Source organism: Buteo buteo, chromosome 21 (genome assembly GCF_964188355.1).
Source record: "Buteo buteo chromosome 21, bButBut1.hap1.1, whole genome shotgun sequence".
Taxonomy (NCBI): Eukaryota; Metazoa; Chordata; class Aves; order Accipitriformes; family Accipitridae; genus Buteo; species Buteo buteo.
This window is the reverse complement of record NC_134191.1, coordinates 22,946,985-22,968,231: the sequence shown is the minus strand read 5'-3', so window position 1 is coordinate 22,968,231 and position 21,247 is coordinate 22,946,985. Positions and strand designations below refer to the sequence as shown.

The 21,247-nt window shown below is 38.2% G+C and overlaps 1 protein-coding gene across 6 annotated transcripts in view; it reads right to left on the bottom strand.

Moving 5' to 3' along the window:
* Positions 1 to 1,083: 1,083 nt before the first annotated feature.
* Positions 1,084 to 21,247, bottom strand: part of ATG7 (autophagy related 7) — a 128,404-nt gene continuing 108,240 nt past the window's right edge. For 2 of the 6 annotated variants that reach the window (XM_075052851.1, XM_075052857.1), the window contains exons 19-21: positions 16,744 to 17,255; positions 12,280 to 15,051; positions 7,199 to 7,688 (exon numbers count right to left, since the gene is read on the bottom strand). In XM_075052851.1, coding sequence (XP_074908952.1) covers positions 17,223 to 17,255 — 33 coding nt within the window. In that variant the 3' untranslated portion in view covers positions 7,199 to 7,688; positions 12,280 to 15,051; positions 16,744 to 17,222. Of the gene's footprint in view, positions 1,385 to 2,759; positions 2,891 to 6,089; positions 6,249 to 6,689; positions 6,774 to 7,198; positions 7,689 to 12,279; positions 15,052 to 16,743; positions 17,256 to 21,247 lie in introns of those variants that run through there. The other 4 variants (XM_075052853.1, XM_075052855.1, XM_075052852.1 and 1 more) reach the window with 4 other exon arrangements.

Genomic DNA, 21,247 nt, shown 5'->3' with positions numbered 1-21,247 from the left:
GAGTGACATTTAATACACATACGGGTCTTTTTTCTCCATCAGCAGCGCACAAGCGTTGAAAGAGACCAGCAGACCTGGGGAGGTATTACTTACCTCTGTGCGTATGGCAAAACCAGCAATATAACCACTTCAGTACGTGGCCTTCCCGCTGGTGCTCAACCTTCAGTCTTGAAACCACCTTGACTGTAGCAAAGTTCTGAGTGCGTTCAAGCCTAAGCCTGCCCAACCGCTGTCCCAGGGGGACACTGTCACTAACCAGTCACTTCTGGAGAAAAGATGAGGGGAGAGCAAGTCATTTCATCTTTGACCTAGAGCCACAGACACCACTTCTTCTTTCTCCAGTGCTCTCAATTTCAGGTTTTCTCTGAGACATTTAATAGTTCACAGCAAACTCGGGTGTCTTAATAACACCCTCAGCACAGGCTGAAAACAAGCTGCAGAAGACCAAGTCCAGAGTAGCACAGTCATTGCAAAAACAGTGGTTAAATTGCAACACAATTTAAAGCTAAGCTTTATTTTTAATTAAAACTCCAAGGACAAATCTGGTCCCTGGTACATTTTATCTGACATAGAAATGGTAGAAGGAGCACCTTGCAACAGCTGGGAATCTTCCACGGAGTTCTGGAGCTTTTAGCTCAAAACTACAGTTTGAATTCCTAAGTGTTCAGTCTTCCGCCACGCAATCCTAATCAGGTGATGCACTTCCTCAGTGTTTGTCCACGTTTACTCTAGACTAACTGGTGAGCTTGGCATTAGGTTTGGTTTTTATTTGCAGAAAAGTTTCAAATCATTCTGCTTGGCAAATCTGATCATTGCATTTATAGAAACCCACAACTGTACAAAGGTAAGTTCCAGTGAGCGGAGCGGAGCACGAACTACTCTGCTAGCGGGACCCCTCTGCAGGCCGCTCTGCACACACGCCCGCAGCCGAGACAGGGAAACATCACCGTCTTGGGGAAAGCACGCGGCCTTTTTGCTGGCGTGCTCAATATTCCTGAACTTCACTCACAGGATTTTCCCTCTCCTCCGGAACTTCCACACCAGTAAATACTGACTTAAGAGACAGCTCTTGCTGGACCAGCATGGTAGGATTCATGAAGGGAACCAGATGCTCCACTGAGACCATCATTAAAGTCTCCATACACGGTTTAGGCTTAACATGGACAACGCTCATCCAAAGAGAAACAAGAGCAGCAGCTCTCCAGATACGGCCCCTTCGAATGAGAGCAGTGTACCCACCCTGAAGAGAGAGGCAGTGGGACTGGTGCCAGGATGCCAGACTATTCCCCGTACAAGCTCCCCCTGTGTTGCTCCTTCCTCTGGTGCTAGAAGTGGACAACATCATACTGAAGGCAGCCTCCATCCTCATCTGACAACAGCAGCCCTAAGGAACATTAAATAGGAAATTCTCATATTTTCCTTTGTGACACAATCAGGAGCCCAATTCATCAGACAACAATGCGCTAACTTAGGGGTTTTTATAGCTGCTAATTGCTGTATCACTTAAGCATTTATACCCGATTGACATGCCTCTCTGTTAAGAATGGTTGGCATGGGATTAGTCATACATGGATATTCAGATTGACATGCATTTATATTTTAACAGCGCTGGAAAAAACAGAATTTCTTTTTCTATGGGCTACTTTTAAATAATGACAAAGCAGTTACTGACTTCCAGTAAGGACACACTTCATTACATTCACACGAGACTGTTTCAATCTTTTTTTGCTTGTAGGCTAGCCAGTTGCACTGTTCACCATTGCACTGTTCATTCTAATTTTACGTTTTATTTTGCTAAGCAGCAGCTTTCTTAAATGCCAGGGAGAACATCTGTCTTCTCTCCATCACAAAGACAGACACAAAGGCATCTGTCAACATGAAGCTGTGTCAGCCACACGCCTGCTACATTTAATAGTCAAAAAGCTGCTTATCTTAAAACTGTTTACTCAGTTTGGGCAAATACTATGCATGCAGAATACTTCTGATACCGTCCTGCTATTCATGGTGGAATCAATGTTACTTTATTAATCCAGGAAAACACAAAGCTCAAATCTGCTTCCTGAAATATTAAAATGATGTGGGTCTAGTTGTATTAATGACATGTGGCTTGTGTGTTAAAATATACACATGATATACCACTGCAATTATGTTAGCTCTAGTTAGTTAAAATGAAGTATAAAAAATACAGGATTTTTTTGCTTTCAGAGAAAAAGAAAGCTTCAACTAGTTTAAAAAAAAAATAATTCTCAGCCTAAAACCAAACCTTTGCTCTTCACTGATCCACTGTAGTATTCTAAACTCTTTTTTTTTTTTTTTTTTTTTAAGGGGGAAGCGGGGATGAAAATAATGGAAAGAACTAACAATACTTAGAGATTAAAGCAAGGGCCTTTCCTTTTCCTTTTCCTTCCAAGTGACAAGTCCTTGGGCTCCTGCTAAGGCTATAGAAAATCTCAGACTATTAACTTCTTCAGAAGAAAACACATTCAAATAGTACCACAGGTAATACAGCATTGTTACAGAGTTTACAGCAGCAGCAAAGTCCTTTTCTCTTACTTTCACTGACATACATAACTTTATTTAACTTGATGTTACTTTTATTCATCAAACATTTTCTTGTGGCATTAATAGTTACTGACATTGTTCTGGCTGCTAGAGGTCGGTGTTCTGTTTTATATACTGATATAACCACATCTATTTTGAAAACAAAACCAAAGTAACAGAACCGCAGAGAGTTAAGAAAACTTTAAATTAGGTCTTACCTCTCGACACTCCTGACATACAAGCAGTCATGGGTATCACCTTGGCTTTCCACCTCGCAGCTGGCACGGGACACGGAGCTGCCGCAGCTCCCGTTGCTCTCGGGTAATTCCCGCAGGCGAGCCGTGGCCACCTCGGAGGAACACACATTTGTAAGTGCACGAGGAAACCCCCTGCTCCCTCCCGGGGTGGCCGGAGGGTGCCAGCCAGCTTCTCCAGTGATCTCTTCACAGTGCGAACACTCTGAAGGAAGCAAGCTGCTTTCAAAAATTATTACAAACTAGGACATGATTCAAATAGGCAAGAAGACGACGCCAGGTGAAAACCTCCTGCCGCCAATCTGACTTCACCTACGAAAGAAAATGCTGGAAAGAAATTAACTGGAACAGATACCTAACTGAAGAAGATGATAATTTCTTCTCATTATTCAGAGTTGCTAAAAATAAAGAAAAGTCATCTTCTGTTGTGAAGGTCTTTTTCACCTTAATGGTAACCTTTCCTCACTTGTTTGTAAGTCTCTCCTTCCCAGTGGCTCTCATACCTCCCCCCAGGAATTTGAAAAATCAAGATTAAAAGAAGTAATTTCCTCACCTGCAGGGCCAGTTAAGTAAAGTAACAACTGAAACCTGTAAACCTATTTCTTCAAAAGTAAGCTATTTTCTCATTTTGTCCCCTGAAATGCAGGCATATGTATGTATATAATTTATCTTTTGCTTTGAGAAAGCCTTAATGATATATCAGGAAAGCAGAAATAGCTAGTCCAGAGGAAAATCACATACAAAAGCATGCAAGACATTTTCTTTATTGTAAGAAAGACATGGCTGGCTGAATATAGGCTAAGAACAGGGTTCAGAATGATCAACCATATAAATGTAAAATGCACTTCAACTTTGAAAGACTGCACTATAGACATTGTCTAAAATGTACTATTTCAGAGATCTTTGTTTTGAACCACCCCTGTGTCATTTCATGCATTTGCTAATTTAGCCTTCAGCTTCCGTAGCCTGTGTTCAAATGTTGAGTTTTCAGGTGAGGAAATGAAGAAAAAGCCAAGTCCTGCAAAACCATCACCACACAGAACATGGTGGGATTCTAGGGCTCTTGTTTTAAAGATTTTCATGGCAAGAACAGATTTCCTCACAATAAAAAAATAATGCTTTTGTTGTTGCCAGGCTTACAAATGCAGTCTGTAATGTGAGTCAAGCTATGACCTTTCAGGATGATGCAAAATCAGCAGTAATAAATCAAATGGTGACTTTGCTGACATGTCTGTAACTTTAGTGATTAATCCAACAAATAAACAATTTCTGCTTGGAAATACAGGAAAGAAGAGTGTGGGATTCTCCTCCTGCTCTGCCCTGTTATAGCTGAACTCTGGATGGAGTTTTGGTCCTACCAATTCTCACAGGAAATGTGAAAAATGCCTGGGCAAAGGCTGAGGATTAATGTCAATAGCAGATCCACCCATAATATATCATTAAAGAAAGAGAAGCTAATGAAGGTAAGAAGAAATATTCCCCTATTTATATAAAAAATCTGTTCTTTTAACAGTTGCCCCATGACAGACCCCATCTTCTCTCCATTCTGTCTTTCTGTGACATACTCCTGGAGGAAATTATACGCATTTTCCCCTAAGAGAAGCGTTAATTTTATCAGCACAGCTAAATCTAGCTCACACATCAATCCACTGCCTTCCTCTCTTTGTATCTTCTGCTAGACCCTTCCCTTTCCTCCACCCGCACAAAATGTACAGCACTCCAGTGGAGCACTAGAGCCTCTTCACACAACCCTTGTGCCTGTGGGAAGCTATAGTAACTTGGTTGGCATAAAACTAGAGTTAACTCGCCAGTGACTACAAAAGTAAAATCTGCCCAAGGCTCCAAAATCTGCAACTGTACCAATAGTTTTTCAACCCGACTTCTTCTAAATTATAAAATAAGTTCTTCCCTTAAGCTCTTAATAGCATAGAAATCTATACTCAGAATGCTGATTTCCAGAGCTCAATAAAAAGAAAACTGTGAGTGTATCCAATTTGATTAGCTGCCCAGAATGTAATATCTAATGCTGGTATACAGCAGAAATAAAGCAACAGAGCCGCCAAATATGTGATCTTGCTAATAGAGAATCAACAGGATTTGGACTTCGGGACTTCTTTATGCTACTTCGTAGCCATTCAAAAACTGGTTTTCTGCCTTTATAATATCAAGGAAAGGAACTAGACCATTGCTTTTATATTACTTGCACAAATCTCAGCTGATTTGTCAGCTGTTTGTCCTGCACAGATACCAAGGCATAACAAACAGAACAATATCAAAGTGTTTCGGTGACTAGAGAGCTTTCTTGCCATGCAGTTATTTTGGTTATAACTTACGTAAACAATTGTAAGGTGGTAAGGTAGTAACACTGATATCTCACCACGACTGTGTTATGTATTCATAGAACTCACTGAAATTACTGCATGAGAAAATATTTCTCTTGAATTTTTCAGAAGCAAAATTAAAATCAGGTTATTATAAATAATTACATTTGGAATTAATTCTGTCCTTGAGCCATTTAGCTTCATATTTTCAAGTCTTTCTACACAGCCACAAAACAGATGTGTTCATTTTTAAATTACAGAAGAAAGAAAACAGATTCTTGGGAATTGAAGGAACACAAAACAAAACAAGAAAAAACAGTGTTGGGAGACCAGCAACAACATTTGGAGAGCTGAGAAAGCTATAATCTACCCAACTAGTCAGACTGATGAAAAGCAAAGATTCTCTCCTCAGGAAACCTCCATTGCTTAGCTTTGCAGCCCTGATGTGGGAATTAGCTACACTATAACCTCAAACCAAAACACTTCAAGAATTTCCACAGAGGATGATGTTTAGGGAGCACAGGGAATGTTCATTAAGGTACAGGATCACATCATGAAGCTTCCAGATATATTTTTTTTTTTTTTTCCTTGTGGGTGAGAAGTCTGCTTAAGCAAGTATATTGATTTAATTCCTCTGTAGGCAAAAATTAAGAATGTTCCCCTCCTTCCTGAGAGCGCTAGAAAAGTTGCATAACAAACGAGAAGAAGCACTTAATTTCTGCAACAGAGTGAGAGGGAGAAGGAGAAAGCTGGCTGGCTAACCTATACTCCCTGTGATCCTTTGAAACGTCATAGCTAGAGCGACCCAAGAGGAAGCCCCAAAATAGAAGAAAATTGATGCTAAGTGTCAGAACTTCCCATAGGCAGACAGGCCCTGACCAGAAAAAGGGATGTGCTAAGACCTGTCAATAGCCAAGGAAATGAACTGAAGCTCTTAGGAGGAATGTAAGCTACTCAAAGCCAACAACAATACCTCTGATGGGAAAGCTCCCAAACTGGGGCATCCTTGATCCATTGCTCCTAAAGCCTCAAACAGGAAGCCAATCTCTTTATAGCTGTCTTTCCTGGCTCTCTTCCAGGTTCCTCTTCTTCTGGCGTTTCTGCTTTTCTTCTGCCCCTTCATATCTTCCATCTAGTATGGAAACGGGAGGAAAATAAAGTATTAGCATGGTAGGACAAAAGAATTACTGGAGCTTCATTACAACAGAGATTTGGAGCAGTAGGCAGTGATTTCAAAGGATTTCAGTTTATTTGCTTTTCTCTCATAACTGAAGTTTTGTACTTTTTTTGTGAAAAGTTTAACTGGGGAAAACAGCCAGTGACTACACTGTGAAAGTTTAGTAAAACACAAAAATGTCACTAACACCACTATATAGTCCAACAAATTATAGGTCACGGCAACTTATTTACACCTTGTACTTGGTTCATGAACAGTTCTCTGTATTTCACTCAGGAAATGAACAAACAAACCTTTTTTTTCCTCCTCTGGAGTACATTTATAGTATATAGGCAGAACTAATGAAGAAATGTTTGTTAATTAAGAAAATAATAAAAAAAAAAGTCCAATTCTTACTTGCTTCTTGCTTCTTAATTCTTCTGTTCCATTACCAAAGTCAATGCACACCTTCCTTTTGCAAATGAATCCAAACCTTTAGTTCTAGGGGACAGAAACTTTAAATGGCAGCGCAGGCCTTGGAGAACACAACCAGTATTATTTCTAGCCACTCTCAGACTGGATTGCTAAGTTATATTACCCTGATTTCCAACTGTGCTAGCAACCCAAGCTTAATGTGGATTTGAATCCCTTCGGGAGTAGCATGCACTTACTGTGAAACAAACAGTTAAGCTTCTAGCAGTCAGACTGGTAACAAACAACACAAGCCTCAAAACCAGAAACTTGTTTTAAAAAAGTGCACTCAAGTAACTTTTTCCTCTTCTGTATTTCTTTTCCACAAGAATAACAAAGCTCTTTTGTGACTCCTCGCTATTTTAGCTGATTTGTTACACAAAACCTAATGCTCATCCTGGTAAGCATATTTCCCAGTACATACATGCAAGAAAGCAAAACTGAAACAGCAAGCATTTAGAAGTTAACAACAGATTTATTTAATCCTCTTTTACACACATAAAGATTTTAAAATACATGCTTAATGTAAGATTGTCTTTACATTTGAAATCAGACTCCTTTTAGAATTCCCAAACCCAGTTTAAGACATCATCAAAGTCTGGCTTAGAGCATCCAAAGTTGGGCATCCAAAAACTGAGGCAAATGGATCTCACTAACCACTTCTGAACTCCTTGTCCAAACCGATTACATTAAAAGGCATTAATAGACAATGTTAGAGATGAGATGTACCTGTCTCATCTCTAATACTTGTACTATTCTATTGCCTAGCTGACTCAATCAAGATTGGTCTTGTTGTCCTAGGCACTTACTCAGCAAAAGAGATTCTACCGAACAAAGCTCAGACAACAGATGGGAGGCGGAGATGATGTGACTTTCTTTGGCTTCACTGGAGGTCTGTGGCACAGCCCATGTGTTCTGCCTCAATCCATCTTCCCATGTCTATGACTATCATGGAGAGGACAAAGTTGCTTTAAATAAGCAGTCTTTTTAAAAATCACAATAATTAATTACATTAATCTCCAAACTGTGAAAGCTGGAACATAACATTTTGGCTTAGAAAATTTCTGAAGCCACAATCACCCTCTACTATAGCAACAAAATAATTTAAAAGCAGTAATTTGGTCAAATTCTGAAAAAACGTTCTGCTGCATGACCTTGTGGCGTAAGTGTCAGCTCCCTCCTGACACTCCAGTGGCATTTAAATCACATTCTTTTCCATTCTTTTCCAGTATCTCAGATCAACAGGTATGTTGTTATTCTCCCTTCCTAGCTGATTTTTAAGCAGTGGATAACTTGTTGTTATCTATCAGAATCTTTAATGACATTTCCAAACACTAACAACAGGAAGCTAAATTAAGTAACAGATACTATCATTGTTGGAAATGAAACCAGAATATCTCCAGCAACAGGGAAACACTGGACACACACCAGTTGACTTGTTCCGTGTTTCTCCCTTGCAAATCAGAGTGTGGTTACAAAGAAGCCTATCTTAAGTTTGTAATATTTGACTGCTAAACAGTACTGAATTCCTATTCAACAAAATGTAGTTAGCAAGTAATTGAAATGCCTTCCCCCAGGACTTCTGAGAGCATTAGTCACATAAGCGTATTGGGCAGTTGGTGAGACTGATATAGCTGCATCTATACATCAGCCAGGGCAGAGTACGTATAGCTCATTCACTCCTAACTACTGCCCTAGAGAAAATCACAAATACTAACTGCATGCAAGAGACACACAATAGTAAACATTTTAAGTAGGGGAAAATTGTCTTTATATCTGTGTGACCAAATAATTGTAATGTTATTACATTTACACCATCTATCATCTCAAAGCATTCCCAACTTAGTACCAATAACAATATATAGCTATTGCTTTAATAGCCATTGGGTGGAACTTGAATAAGTTTTTCATTAAAAGCATGCATGACCCATGCACAAGGGTAATTTAGAAAATGAAGGATCCAAAGGAAGCTGAACAACTTTAGGAAGGTAGGATGAAATAAACTAAAGAAAAAAAAATATCAGAAAGAAACGAAAAACAGATACAAATCCATTTTTTAGGACTTTGGTTTAGTGTGTCATCTGAAAAATAACTTTAATTATGTGGTTCTTAATAGTGCCAAAGTTTGACATGGATTGACATAATGGGAGAAAGACCATTACCTATGGTAGTCACTGATACCACCTCCCTGAATACATGGACTTTGAGTTTTCCTTTAAAGTGCAACCACAGTGGTACTGCCTGCTCAGTGAGAACCCATACAATCAAAGCACTAATTTCTATAGAGTTCCAAAACTGCTACTATTTAAACAAAAGGACAGTGATCCTTTGCTCATGACAATAATAAATAAACACAACACTTTTATAGCCTGTCCATGAGCACTACGAATAAATGACCTAGACAGACATCCAACTTGTCACATTCCTTTGATGACAAGAATTCCTGACATGACTTTTAACAACAGTTGACGAGCCAGCTCCTGCAGTGACATCACTGGGGGTTTTGTCCAAGCAAGCAGTGCAGATGCAGCAGCTGCCCGTCCCCCCGTACCATGCCTACCTGCTGCAATGACTGCTCCTGCCAGCTTTGGAGATGCTCTGCCAAGAAGCAAACTTTACTCCGGCTTCTCCTATTTCAACCATGTATTTATACACAGCCTTATCATTGAAAAGTATGGGCTGCAGAAAGGAAACACTGAAATCTACCAAGAATCTCCTGTGGTGCAAATACACGCTATTGAGAGCAGTGAGGGAGTTCCATTAAAACTGCCCGGTAGTATGAAAACACATTTCTTTTGTTTGCATTACTTCCAAAATAATAATGGAACATAATGGTCAGATCTTTTCCTTCCCCTCCCCGCCATCCTCCTCCCTCCACAGATCAGGAGTGAACTAAGAATGCTTTATAACAACAGAACCTCTACTAAGGCCTAACTACAATTACTTCATTCATTAATAGCTTGCGTAGAAATGTGGATCTCGTATTTTAAGTAAACTTCAATATTAGTGACTTCAACGATTCAAAAGGATAAAACACATGCAGTGTGGTTACTCCTAATGGCAAAGCTGCCTTAGACAATTAAAAGCCCTCATCCCCTCCCCCCTCATAAAAAAAAAAAAAAACAAACAAAAAACAAAAACCCAAACAAAGCTGCAAGTATTAAAAGAAAAACCAACAGCCCCTATTTAGGAAACAAGCAATTCAAGCAAGAGTTGCTGGTGATGTCATTTCATTTATACGTTGCCTGAGTCACAGGTTCCTGAGGAATTGGTAACACCTACAGAATTACTGTATAAAAGTCAGACTTTGAAGCATGAAATGAAAATAAAGACACTGAAAGACAAAGCAAAACCCCTAAGCAAAATCATACCTACTTTATAGACTTCCTCACTTCTTACACTAATTTGAAAGAAGTCTGTCACTAGAAATTAATTTGCTTGTTCATCCACATCCCTCCCTTACCAGTGAGGCACCGAGCACTGGGGGTGGGGAGGAGATATTCACAGGGAGAGAAAAGAGAGGGGGAGGACACCAATTTACTAGCTGTCAAAAACTAGAGTTCAAATGCGTTCAGAGTGGGCCAGACTTGGAACCTCCACAGCCCTCACCTTTCTTCCAAGGCTATTGACATGACGTGGAAACAATTTTAGCAGCATTTCTTTGCCCAGCTTTAGCCCATACTGGTTTTGATTTAGAAAGTAAAATCATTCCAGAAATGAGATGCCGGCTTGCCTTTCAAATGCACCAGACGCCTGCAGCACTGCCTAACAGGGATGCATCAACTGCAGTTTCTTAAGAGGGTGCACACACACATTAGACCAAAAGAGAAATTGAGGAAAAAACACTACTGATCTCCTCCATAAGAATGAAACCAGAATAATGCCTCTCCTTTCTTATTTATGTAGTGCATAATGGTATTTCACTAACAAATCAAACAATGACTCATTCTGCTGAGATCTTACAAAAATCAAATGTCCTGGTGCCAAAAAACAAACTGAAGTCACACACAAGCCTAAATTTTTGGATGCTCAAAGACTACTGAAGCAGCAATCCACAGCCAAAGAAAGTAAGAACAGAAAATAACTGTATGGGAAAGGAGAGAAGTTACAAAGAATCATTTTTTAAAAATTGTGCTTTTGATTTGCAGCAGCACAACACTATACATATGCTTCTGTCTTTTCCTGTTAACTTACTAAAATACTGTGTTAAAAAGTAATTTGAAATTTTAGCATTTAAAATGAAATGCACGTGTGCATGTGACCTTCACTCCAGAGGCAGTCTATTGTACTTTATATCAATGTCCTATATAAACATCTATTCAAAGAACAAGAGGAAACAGGCATTTAGACTGCTATAGTAGATGGAAAGGCAGTGTGTACTCCATGCCAGCCAGGAAACGTAACATGTTTGTTTTTAGAACTCCTGACAGCCCCTTTTTATTCCCAAGCCCAGGGAAGCTCCTGCAAGAAGCTACAATGGTAAGGGAGTACTGGCCTGATTAAACAGAAAGAAACCATGCTATTTCACTTGCAAAGTTCAGACAAGCAGCTTATGGGTTCTGAAAATCTTTTCAAAGAATGTCCTAAATAATTCCACCAGATCTGAAAAAATGCTATGGTTAAGTCGCAACAGGCGACTCAATATTGTCAATTATTGAGGGCAACAATTAGAACTTGAAATTATATATGGTTGGAGTACTCAGCTGCATCCTTATCCTGGGGTGAGATCATTTGAACTGGGAAATTAGGTGAAAAAATTGCTGCCCTAAGACACAGAATACCTTAAGGTACTTAACATTGTTGCTACTCAAGCTTATTGCTATTAATTCTTTTGGGAGTAGCTTCAGTTTCCCTTCTGCAGTGCCAATTTCCTCAGCCAGGTTAAAATAATCCTCAGGTGACTCACTCCAAAGACTTCATTACAACCTGGACAAAACACCCATCACTGGCTGGTGGAAGAATATGGATTGCTGAATTTCAGCTGCTGTACTTAAGAGAGAAGTGGCTACAAATTTGCCCAAGCCACAGCCTATTTTGGTTAACACTACATGACATCAAACAATAGTCAACAATACCTCAGCAAAACAATGGGTTGGAGCAACAGACCAGTTTCTTTGACCCGCGATAACTGAGAATAAAAAAAGTAGATATTCTTCACCAAGTACATAAACCCAATTTCCATACATTTCACAGTTGAGGAATTAAATAAAAGTTTAAGAAAAAAAGCAGGGAGTATTAACGTCTCTGGGTAACCTAGGAGTAGAGGTAGCACAAAGCAAGGAGTCCTGCGGTCTGTCCATTCGTCAATCACTGCTCACTATGAAGAGTCACTATTATCAGTGGTAATGGAAGAAAGGCTATCAATGAAAGTAAAAGGAGAAAGAAAACACTGTCCACAAATTGTTAGGGTTTTTAATTTCAAAACCTGTCAAGTGCTGCACAGATGAGAAAATGAACTTGTTAAAAATTATGAAACTGGATAGCTGAAGTGCTAATAGAGAGGGAAAGTGTATTAATTTCAATCCTAAAGCATTACCTGTGCGGTGCCACAGTATTTTTAAACAGTTAGGGTTCTGGAGAAGGTCCAGGCAGCTGCAAGGGAAAGCAAGCTGGAACTGAAATGGGACAGGTACGTAGGTACGTAGGTTTTTCATAGGTTAGGAATTTACACATTGCCAGACTGGGACAGTCCAAAGTCCTTCTAGTGTGGTATTTCTGTCTTTTAAAACAGTTAATCCAGGTGCTCTAAAAGAGAAAGGTGCACAAAACCCTCTTGAAGGAAAGTTTCATTTTGGCAGGATATGCATAAGCACAACATCTGCACTGAAAATTAAAAAAAAAAAAAAAAAAAAAAAAGGAAGAAGAAGAAAAGGAATTAATGAAGCCATGTCAAAAGATTCAGAAACAAAATGGTAACAGGCTCTGGATATCTTCCAGACTATGTTTCTTAGGATGTTTACCATGTTGCAAATATTTCTTTAATGGGTCTCTCTGGAGTATAAATACTTATTTGTTTCTAAGGAAAGTATTGCATTATTATTTTAAAAAAAACCTACAAAATTGGGTACAAAAATTTGGAAAAGTAGCAAGGAAAAATCCCACCATCTAGCTGTTCACACTCTCTTCAGCTTTTGTGTAGTCTTAATGCAAAGTTACAGTATAGCAAACATTGAATCAGCGGACAGCATGAGAATGGCTACTTGGCTGGACTTGTACCACAGAACAGCTGGCAGAATGACAAGAAAGGTTGACTATGTGTTAGCTTGCAACATATTTATTTTTGAAAGAATGTGAGCTGTCCTTCCTATTCCCCTAAGAAGAGAGAGTTAGGACTCTCCTTGAACTCTTAAGATATGGTTATACTTTGAAAAGAAACTATATTAAAATATCCTCATGGATTCTGTCATGGCTCTTAATGATTCTCTAAGAAACAGGCAGAGTTGTTCTTGATCAACAGCACAAAAGCTGGTATCAGAAGCTTAGTAATCTTTCCACACATTACTGGCATTAATGAGAATCCTGCATACCGAAGTCTATTCTCAGTCACATCTCAGCAATCTCACTGCTTTTGTGATTTGGTTTGAAAAAGAGGAAGAAAACTCAAAGGAAAGTTGTGAGCTGGGTGAACTCTTCATGGCTGAACACTGTCCCAGAGTAAGTGCAATAATGAAGTAGCTAGTGGGGGACGTGGCAGTGTTAGGTTTATGGTTGGACTCAATGATCTTAAGAGTCTTTTCCAACCTAAATGATTCTGTGATTCTATCAGCAATTCCCATTAGACTAGTTAACATAATTTAGAAGGAATTTGTTCAGTAAGAGAGAGAAACAAGTGCTATGATATGATTCTAAAGTGCATAGTGAAAAGTTCAGAAATACAAAAAAACATTCCAGTAAGAGTTTTTTATGGGAACACAAGTGAGAAATTAAAAGAAAATGCTTATATATGGAAAATTATTCAATTTTGCTAATACTTCTGTTGCATATATTTAAGGTGAGCAGCCAAACCTTATACAAAGAAATAGAACTAGAAAGAACATTATGCAGGAACTGGAACAAGAATATCAAAGATGACAAAAATGAAATTTTAGTTTATGTCACTGGACTTCTCTGAGGACACAACACCAAAGCCATACAGAACACAGGGAAGGGAAAAGTATTTTTCCAGGCTCAAGCTCAGTGATTTCAAGGGCTGGTGCAATCACTACAGTTTCCTTAGATGTAGCAAAATAACTATTGTGCTGTTGACTTCTACTGAAGAATAATCTCCCTTTAGTTCTTGGGAGCCACCAACTTCCTAGGAATATAAATCCTGTGGTTCCATTCCTTGGTGATTTCATCATGACCAACCTGTCTGGGCCATCATGAATCTTTCTTCACTGATCTAAGCATAATTTTCAAATTTGTGCCCTTTATCCCTTATAGAGGCCAATGCTGAAGGTTTAAGACTCAATGGGGGCTGGACCACCTACTGGCTATGATTCTGCTGGCTTTAATGGTGCTAAGACAATCTACATGTGATATAAAGGGGATGCCCTAAGTGAAATTTGTTCCTGATCAACAGACTATGACACAGGTGAAGAGGACTTAACAGCAGATTGTGAAAGCAAGGATGAGAGCAAGTGAGGGCTTTAAAGAAAACTCTCATACAGAATCTGAAGTTCCTCACTTTCATGAATGTGGTACTACTCCATAATGAATTCTAGACTTCAGCCAGCAAGCACATTGAAGGGATGACACTGAAGAAAAATTCTAGTCAGTGTGAAAGCAAAACAGAGGCTATCATTCAATGAGCCTCTCTAATACTCAAGCACAAAAATGATGTCTACAGCTCTCCATTGAGATCTGTGGTCTTCTAACACTAGTAAATGTCCCCATGTGTGGTATACAGGTGTCACAGTTGCCTCCTGTGAGATACAGTCCCACCCACACTGCCGTATAATGCCATTACATTTCTGTTAGATAGTTTAGGAAGATGAGTAGCTTCCTCTGAGGCTGTTCACTCCCTCTTCCCAACAGATCTGGTTTATACCTGAAAAGCCATGGTAGCTGTTGGGTTCCACAATGAAAGTATGAGTTCGGGCTCCTCACTGACACCTAGGAGATCATGGCAGCACAAATAAAAATTAAATCCTACCTCCTTTATGAAGAAAGTTAAAGTTTAGCTTGTTCCATTAAACAGCAATAACTGGAGCTGAGGACTGTGCCGAAATCCTGCCATTAAGTGCATACGAGCCATATCTGTTAATAGTATTTGAATGTGCATTCATTCATTTGAATGGATTCTCATGATTTCTCACTCAGTAAATGCCTAGAAATTGAGTAAAAGCAAACTAAGAACAATTCTGGTCCGTAAAGAGAAAGAAAACATTACAGTTAGACAACGGAAGTTATTCCAAGTCAAACTGAAGTGTTTCTGAACATCAGAGACATCTGGGAAGCATATGTACAGGAAACAGCTCAGCCTGAGAGAGTTGTATGTTACTGAAATTACAGAGGTAAGGAAACATTATATTAACCCTGAGTTTTGAACCTTTCGATCTTGTATACTTTTGCAGTTAAGTAGATACTTTCAATGTAAAGCTACAATGTAACTTTACCAGGATAAGCAGAGTTTCAGCTATTTAAAATAATTATTGTTTAACAGATTTCAGAAAGATGTCCAGTTTTCAAGTTTTAGATAGCCAAAACCTGCAAATAGATTTTTACACTCCATGATCAGCAACTCCAAAAGATAAAAATGCAGATCATTCCCTTTAAACTACCCTGGTAATTATTCATGATTCTGGTTGGACTACGGCATGGCTAACAAAACAGAGATCTTTTGAGCTCATAAGTAATTACGTACATTAACAAACTGCTTAAAATGGACATGGCATGTTATCAATCTTACTGTTCATTGCCTGACCACCAAAGGATCAGTTTCCTGTGATTACTAGTCTTTCAAAAAATATATTTCATTCATATATATATTTTTATATTACAATGAAGTTGCTAAACAAGACATTCCCTTACGGCTACTTAAGAAATCACATAAATACAATGAATATGATAGTTAAAATAAATAGAAATAATAGCTATTTTAGACACTTGATGCAAACCTCAGCATGTTTCAATAAATCTTTTATGATCAGAATATGGGAATTGCAGATATCCTTATTTTTAGACAAATTTGATCTGACAGAACTTCTTCTGATGTGGCATAAGAGAGAAGCAGAGCAGCTGTGAAATTATCTACACCAAATATTCAGAGCTTATGTTAAGGAAGGAACTAAAATAATTGGGTTGACCAAATAATTTTTATAATATATCTGGGAAATAAAGACTGCCTGACAGATAAAGCAATTTGCATTTTTTCTGAGTGAGTTAGTCCATAATCCCCACAATATAAAGCCATAAAAAGATTTAAAATATACTTCTAAAACCTATCCCAAGATAAAAACCAATAGATTCACTTTAAATTTTGTAGTAATGTACTTTGATATTTTACAAATCCTTTTTTCTCAAGTTATCTTTTAAACTCAAGGATGCTCAAACTACTGTTTGTGCTCAGCCATAATCTCTGAAGCCATTCCTGATGCTGCAAAAATTGAAAAACTCAAAATCCAACCAAAATGAAAATCAGAATTGCTCTCTTTTAACACCTGTAAAGTACTGCATGACAGCATCCAAGAATAGCAAAGTTAGAGAACCAATTTCTTATTTCAGTTAAGCACTTCTCTACAAGTTTTGGCTGAATCAGTGATTCACCCCCCAAAGCAATTTTTACTACATATCAAGAGTCTTCTCTAAACTTCAGGGGAGCCTAATCATGATACCAATGCATTTTGGTCTCTACTGTGTAAAAATAAGTCAAACCACGTTTCTTCCATAGCATGAAATTATGAGATCTCTACAGAGAATAACATCTTCATTGACACAGGCAAGAACAAATCAACTTACTATAAATGTGTACTTTGAAACAGCAAGCAATGTGGTGTAGGCAGTAGATGTAGGTTCTTACCTACTCCTGCTCTCCTTTAAAGATGCAGTTTAACTCCCAATAGCAGAATATTCCCAATCTTAACAATAAATTCCAACTAAAGGGGCACAAATCTGGGAAAGATGAAAAAAGACATTCAGACATGCTGCTTGGACATGTCCATTGACAAGCAAAATAACTGGGACGAATAAAACACCAAAGTTTACTTAAGCAGCATATTTTATATGTAAGCCATATTTAGAAACTAAAAAAAAAAAGAAAAGATTACATTTAAACATAACCACATTGCTTTAGTTATTTACATAATAAAAATGAAAATGTGGAGAGTTATATCCATAACAGACTGCTTTCAAGGTGAAGATATTAATGTCAAAATGTGGATTATATTTGTTTGTATTTGTAGCAGTCAGAATGGGTAAGCAATCATTAACTTGTCAAATAACATAAAAGGCAGCGCTGCAGTCCAAAGTAGGTCATCTTCCACCTTATTCAGCTGATTTTTAGACTGTTTCATCATCACTCATGTCCCAGATCTGCAACAAAAAAGGAAGTGTAGTTTTAGTTTATGGAGTTCAAATACGCTTTTAATGTACCATTTTAAAATTAGTATTACTATTTGAAAGGAAGAATAAATAACATTTATGGACTGATGACTAGCATCAATGGAGCTTTACATAAAATTCAGTATTTTTCTCTTCTGTTAACAACCTATACACCATTCATTATTTGTAATCTTGGGGGTATTTTTTAACATACACTTTTCAGCATTTGTTCCTGAACTGTCAGTTTAGTTATTTGCTATTTATTGTAATTTACAGTAAGCCATAGACCAAAAACCAGATGTTTTGTTTTGGTTTGCTGACTCATTGGCACATACTTAATGTGGATAATAACTTATAGTAAATAGCACACTTAACTAAACACTGCAGAAAATTTTCAAGACATTTATAAAGAACTAATTGTTCCCCAATACTTCGTTTTGCACTCAAATACTAGATCTCAAACCCAGCAGCATAAAGACAAGAAGTTATATGGAAATTTTTTCTTTCCTATTGTTTAAAGAAATTTAGAAACTACACAGTTTTTTTCTGCAGTACAATATAATTGTACTTTTACTTTGCTACTTTCCCTTGTTCAGTAAACCATTATAGATTGCAGGAAAAAAGTGAGTATTTTCACAGAACATCAAGGAATCCAGTATCCTTGTGAACATACTACGGTGAGCATTGTAAATTCATACCAGGGAGCAGAACGCATGATCTGAGGAAAAATACAGGGACTTGCAAGAACTATTTGAAGGGGCAGGGGGGAGAACATATCCTGAATATATACTACAAGTTTTTTCTTCCAGAGAAACGTGGGTGCTCTTAAAAGACTTTTTATGATTTTTTGGAGGCTTAGCTCATGGCAAATACCCTCCTCCTCTTGGCAGGGTTTCCAGTAGCTTGGGATCAGGACTAACATGGGTACTCAGCTTTGACTTGGATTTAATAATATCATAATATCAATTTTATAATATATAAAACTTCATCTCTGACTTAGAGTATTTCAAAGTGGCCTAAATTAGCAGCAGTACTGCTGGAGTACCATAACAAGTCTTTTTGATTACAAGAACAATAATGCCATTTCTATGGCATACAGCACTCAAAACTGTGAGTCCCTCGCTGCAAATGACCTAACAAAAAAGGAGCACCATCAGTCCTTTGTCCCTGTGGAAAATGAAATTCAGTTCATTTGTTCCAAAACATAATCTGTGTGTCGCCATAAAGTGGCCCACTAAGTTATTCTCTCATTTTACATCCTGACCACTAAAATATATCCAAAGAAATACAGAAGGCGAACAGTTACTCTAGACTGTAAATTCTTCAGGGCACAAAGCAGTATTTTACATGTATACAGCGCCTAGTACAATGGGGCAGTGTTCACAGTTGCATTGTCTAACACACATGCATTAGCGTTAGACAAAAAATACAAACAACCCCATTTCTAGACAGGCAACAATGAATATTGACCTATAGCTTTAATAAACCCCTTGAAGACAAAATGCAGTGTTTCTGGAATTTGAAAACATTCTGAAAAAAGCTCTTCAAATCCAACCTCAGAAAACTTATAAAATCAAACATTTCTATGCAGTGCTACAAGCTGTGTAAAATGAAAACTCTTGAATGGCAAGATTTTCTCAATTCCTAGAAGCGTTGCAAAATGGTGGTGTAAATCCTTATGGAAAATACTGAAGGAACAGTTTGTTTACAAAAGGAAAAAAGAGTTTTCATCCTGCCCTAGATGAGCAGCTTGGAGCTTGCCAAGGCAAACACAAATGTCCAGCTCACCAGTCAGGGTCAAGGATGTGGAAAAAAATATACAAAACCCCAAATCTTTAAATAGAGTTTATGGTATGATTCAAGCTGGCAAAAAGCAAGAAATCCAAAGTTCAGAGTGATAGTCCACCTTTGTCTAGCCCACTCTAATTTTTGAAAACAAAGCCCATAAACTGTAACCCTTACAAACACACCTCTGTCAAAGCAGCTCAATAAATACTTTTAAAAATACACCAAGAGGTGATTCAAAGGCAAAAGTGAAAGAAGCCAACCAACAGCCCTAAAAACAGTCGTCTTTATCTGCTAAACAGATATACTGGGAGTGTAGCCAGCTTCTCTGCTCTGTGCTTTCCCATCATCTGTTCTGATCTGAACAGTGTGGGTGAGAAGGCAAGTACACTCTCCGTTTTGTTTGTTTGGTTTTTACAGAGAAAGGCTGGTAAGGGTGCCAGTTACATTTGTAATTTTGTGATATGAAAATACTTCCATCCAGGAACTGGCTAGCTGTTCCATAATTCCTGTAAAGCTGGGAAAGCCTTTTTGCTTTACATGTCTAAATGTGCAATGCTTGCATTACTCTAACACCCCGTACAATACAAACAGCAGCTCCAACGGCACTGTAATTTCTTTTTGTTGAAACTAAAGGGAAGAAAGCAGTTCCCTGTGTTTGGCCTTAACAGTCAAGGACAGGCAACCCATAGAGGGCCTCAAGTAACTCGAAGACGAACAGTCCAAGCACATTGCGCAGCCAGCAGCAGCGCCTACTAGGTTATTTAGGAAATATGTTCATTGTTAACAAGAGGATGAAAGTGAAGAGAAAAGAATGACAAATTCTCTCCTATCTAAAGCACAGCTCTTTTCCAGGAGGCTTTTAACATAAAAATATTTGCAAAAAGACTGAAACTGAGGTTCACAGGTATTTAAGCACTATGCAAACATCCTGGATTGAGGAGAATTATTTTTAAACATTTGAAAAGTATGCTATTATTTTACTTCCAGGAGAAGAGACAGTTTTATAAGTTTACACTTCATCTAACTACCAGAGCAGTCACAACCATAGAATCATAGAATGGTTTGGGTTGGAAGGGACCTTAAAGATCATCTAGTTCCAACCTCCCTGCCATGGGCAGGGTCACCTGCCACTAGACCAGGCTGCTCAAAGCCCCATCCAACCTGGCCTTGAACACTGCCAGGGAGGGGGCATAGCACTGTGTGTTGAATTGTACTAAGGTTTATAAAGAAGAAAGTAGTAGTGCCTTAATAAATGACATGCAGAGGGGAGAGAATAACGTGAAACAACAGGGAAAAATTCAATACAAAAGTTAACCGTTGCATGTTAACCTAAAGAAAACAAGCTACATGATATTGTGCAAAAGAACTTGTGTTAAGTATCAATACTGACAGCTACGTTATAATCCATTATAGGCTCTTAGTTAAGAGCAATACACATTCTCATGAAAAGACTTTTGAAATACATAGACCATGACTACGCAAACTTTGGATATTACTTCAAAAGAGTGAAACTTTTAAGAGGAGAAATCATGAAATACAGAAAGCCATGAAAGACAATGTCTAAAATGACTGTCATGACAAGAATCTGATATCCAAACCAAGCTGTGAATTTGGATTTTCTTTCCACTTCTCTTCTGTCCTGCAGCACACCTGGGTGAGTCAAACCTAAATGCAGCTACAGGCAACGATGGGAGAACTCATAAAATAGGAAGATAATAAAACAGCTGTAAAAACCAGCCCAGTCTGTACAAATCCAGACAGATTATCCGAATGCACCTGTTTCTTTAAATATGTGCTTTTATATTCAAACTTCCTTGTAGAGGTTCTTAAATTTCAGATGTAAATTATGTCTATTCAGGATAAGAGAAGAATTCCCACACTTATTTTCCTGAAATTACAAGTATTATGTTCTTACATAATAGGAAGAATGGGGAAAAAACCAGCCTCCTATGTATTAACTTAACTGTTCACAAGTTCCCACTGATTGATTTTACACAGTTCCAGACTGCATGTTCAATAAATCCTACTGAACAGAGAGGTTTGCATTTCCTTCATACAACAGTAACACCTGGTACCTGAAATTTAACTTCCATGACAATGATTCCAAACTTGGTGTTCACCTACTGAAGCAGGTAGTGGCTTTGCATCTTAGAATTAACATACGTAACTCAAATAGGTAACTACTGTTTATCTAT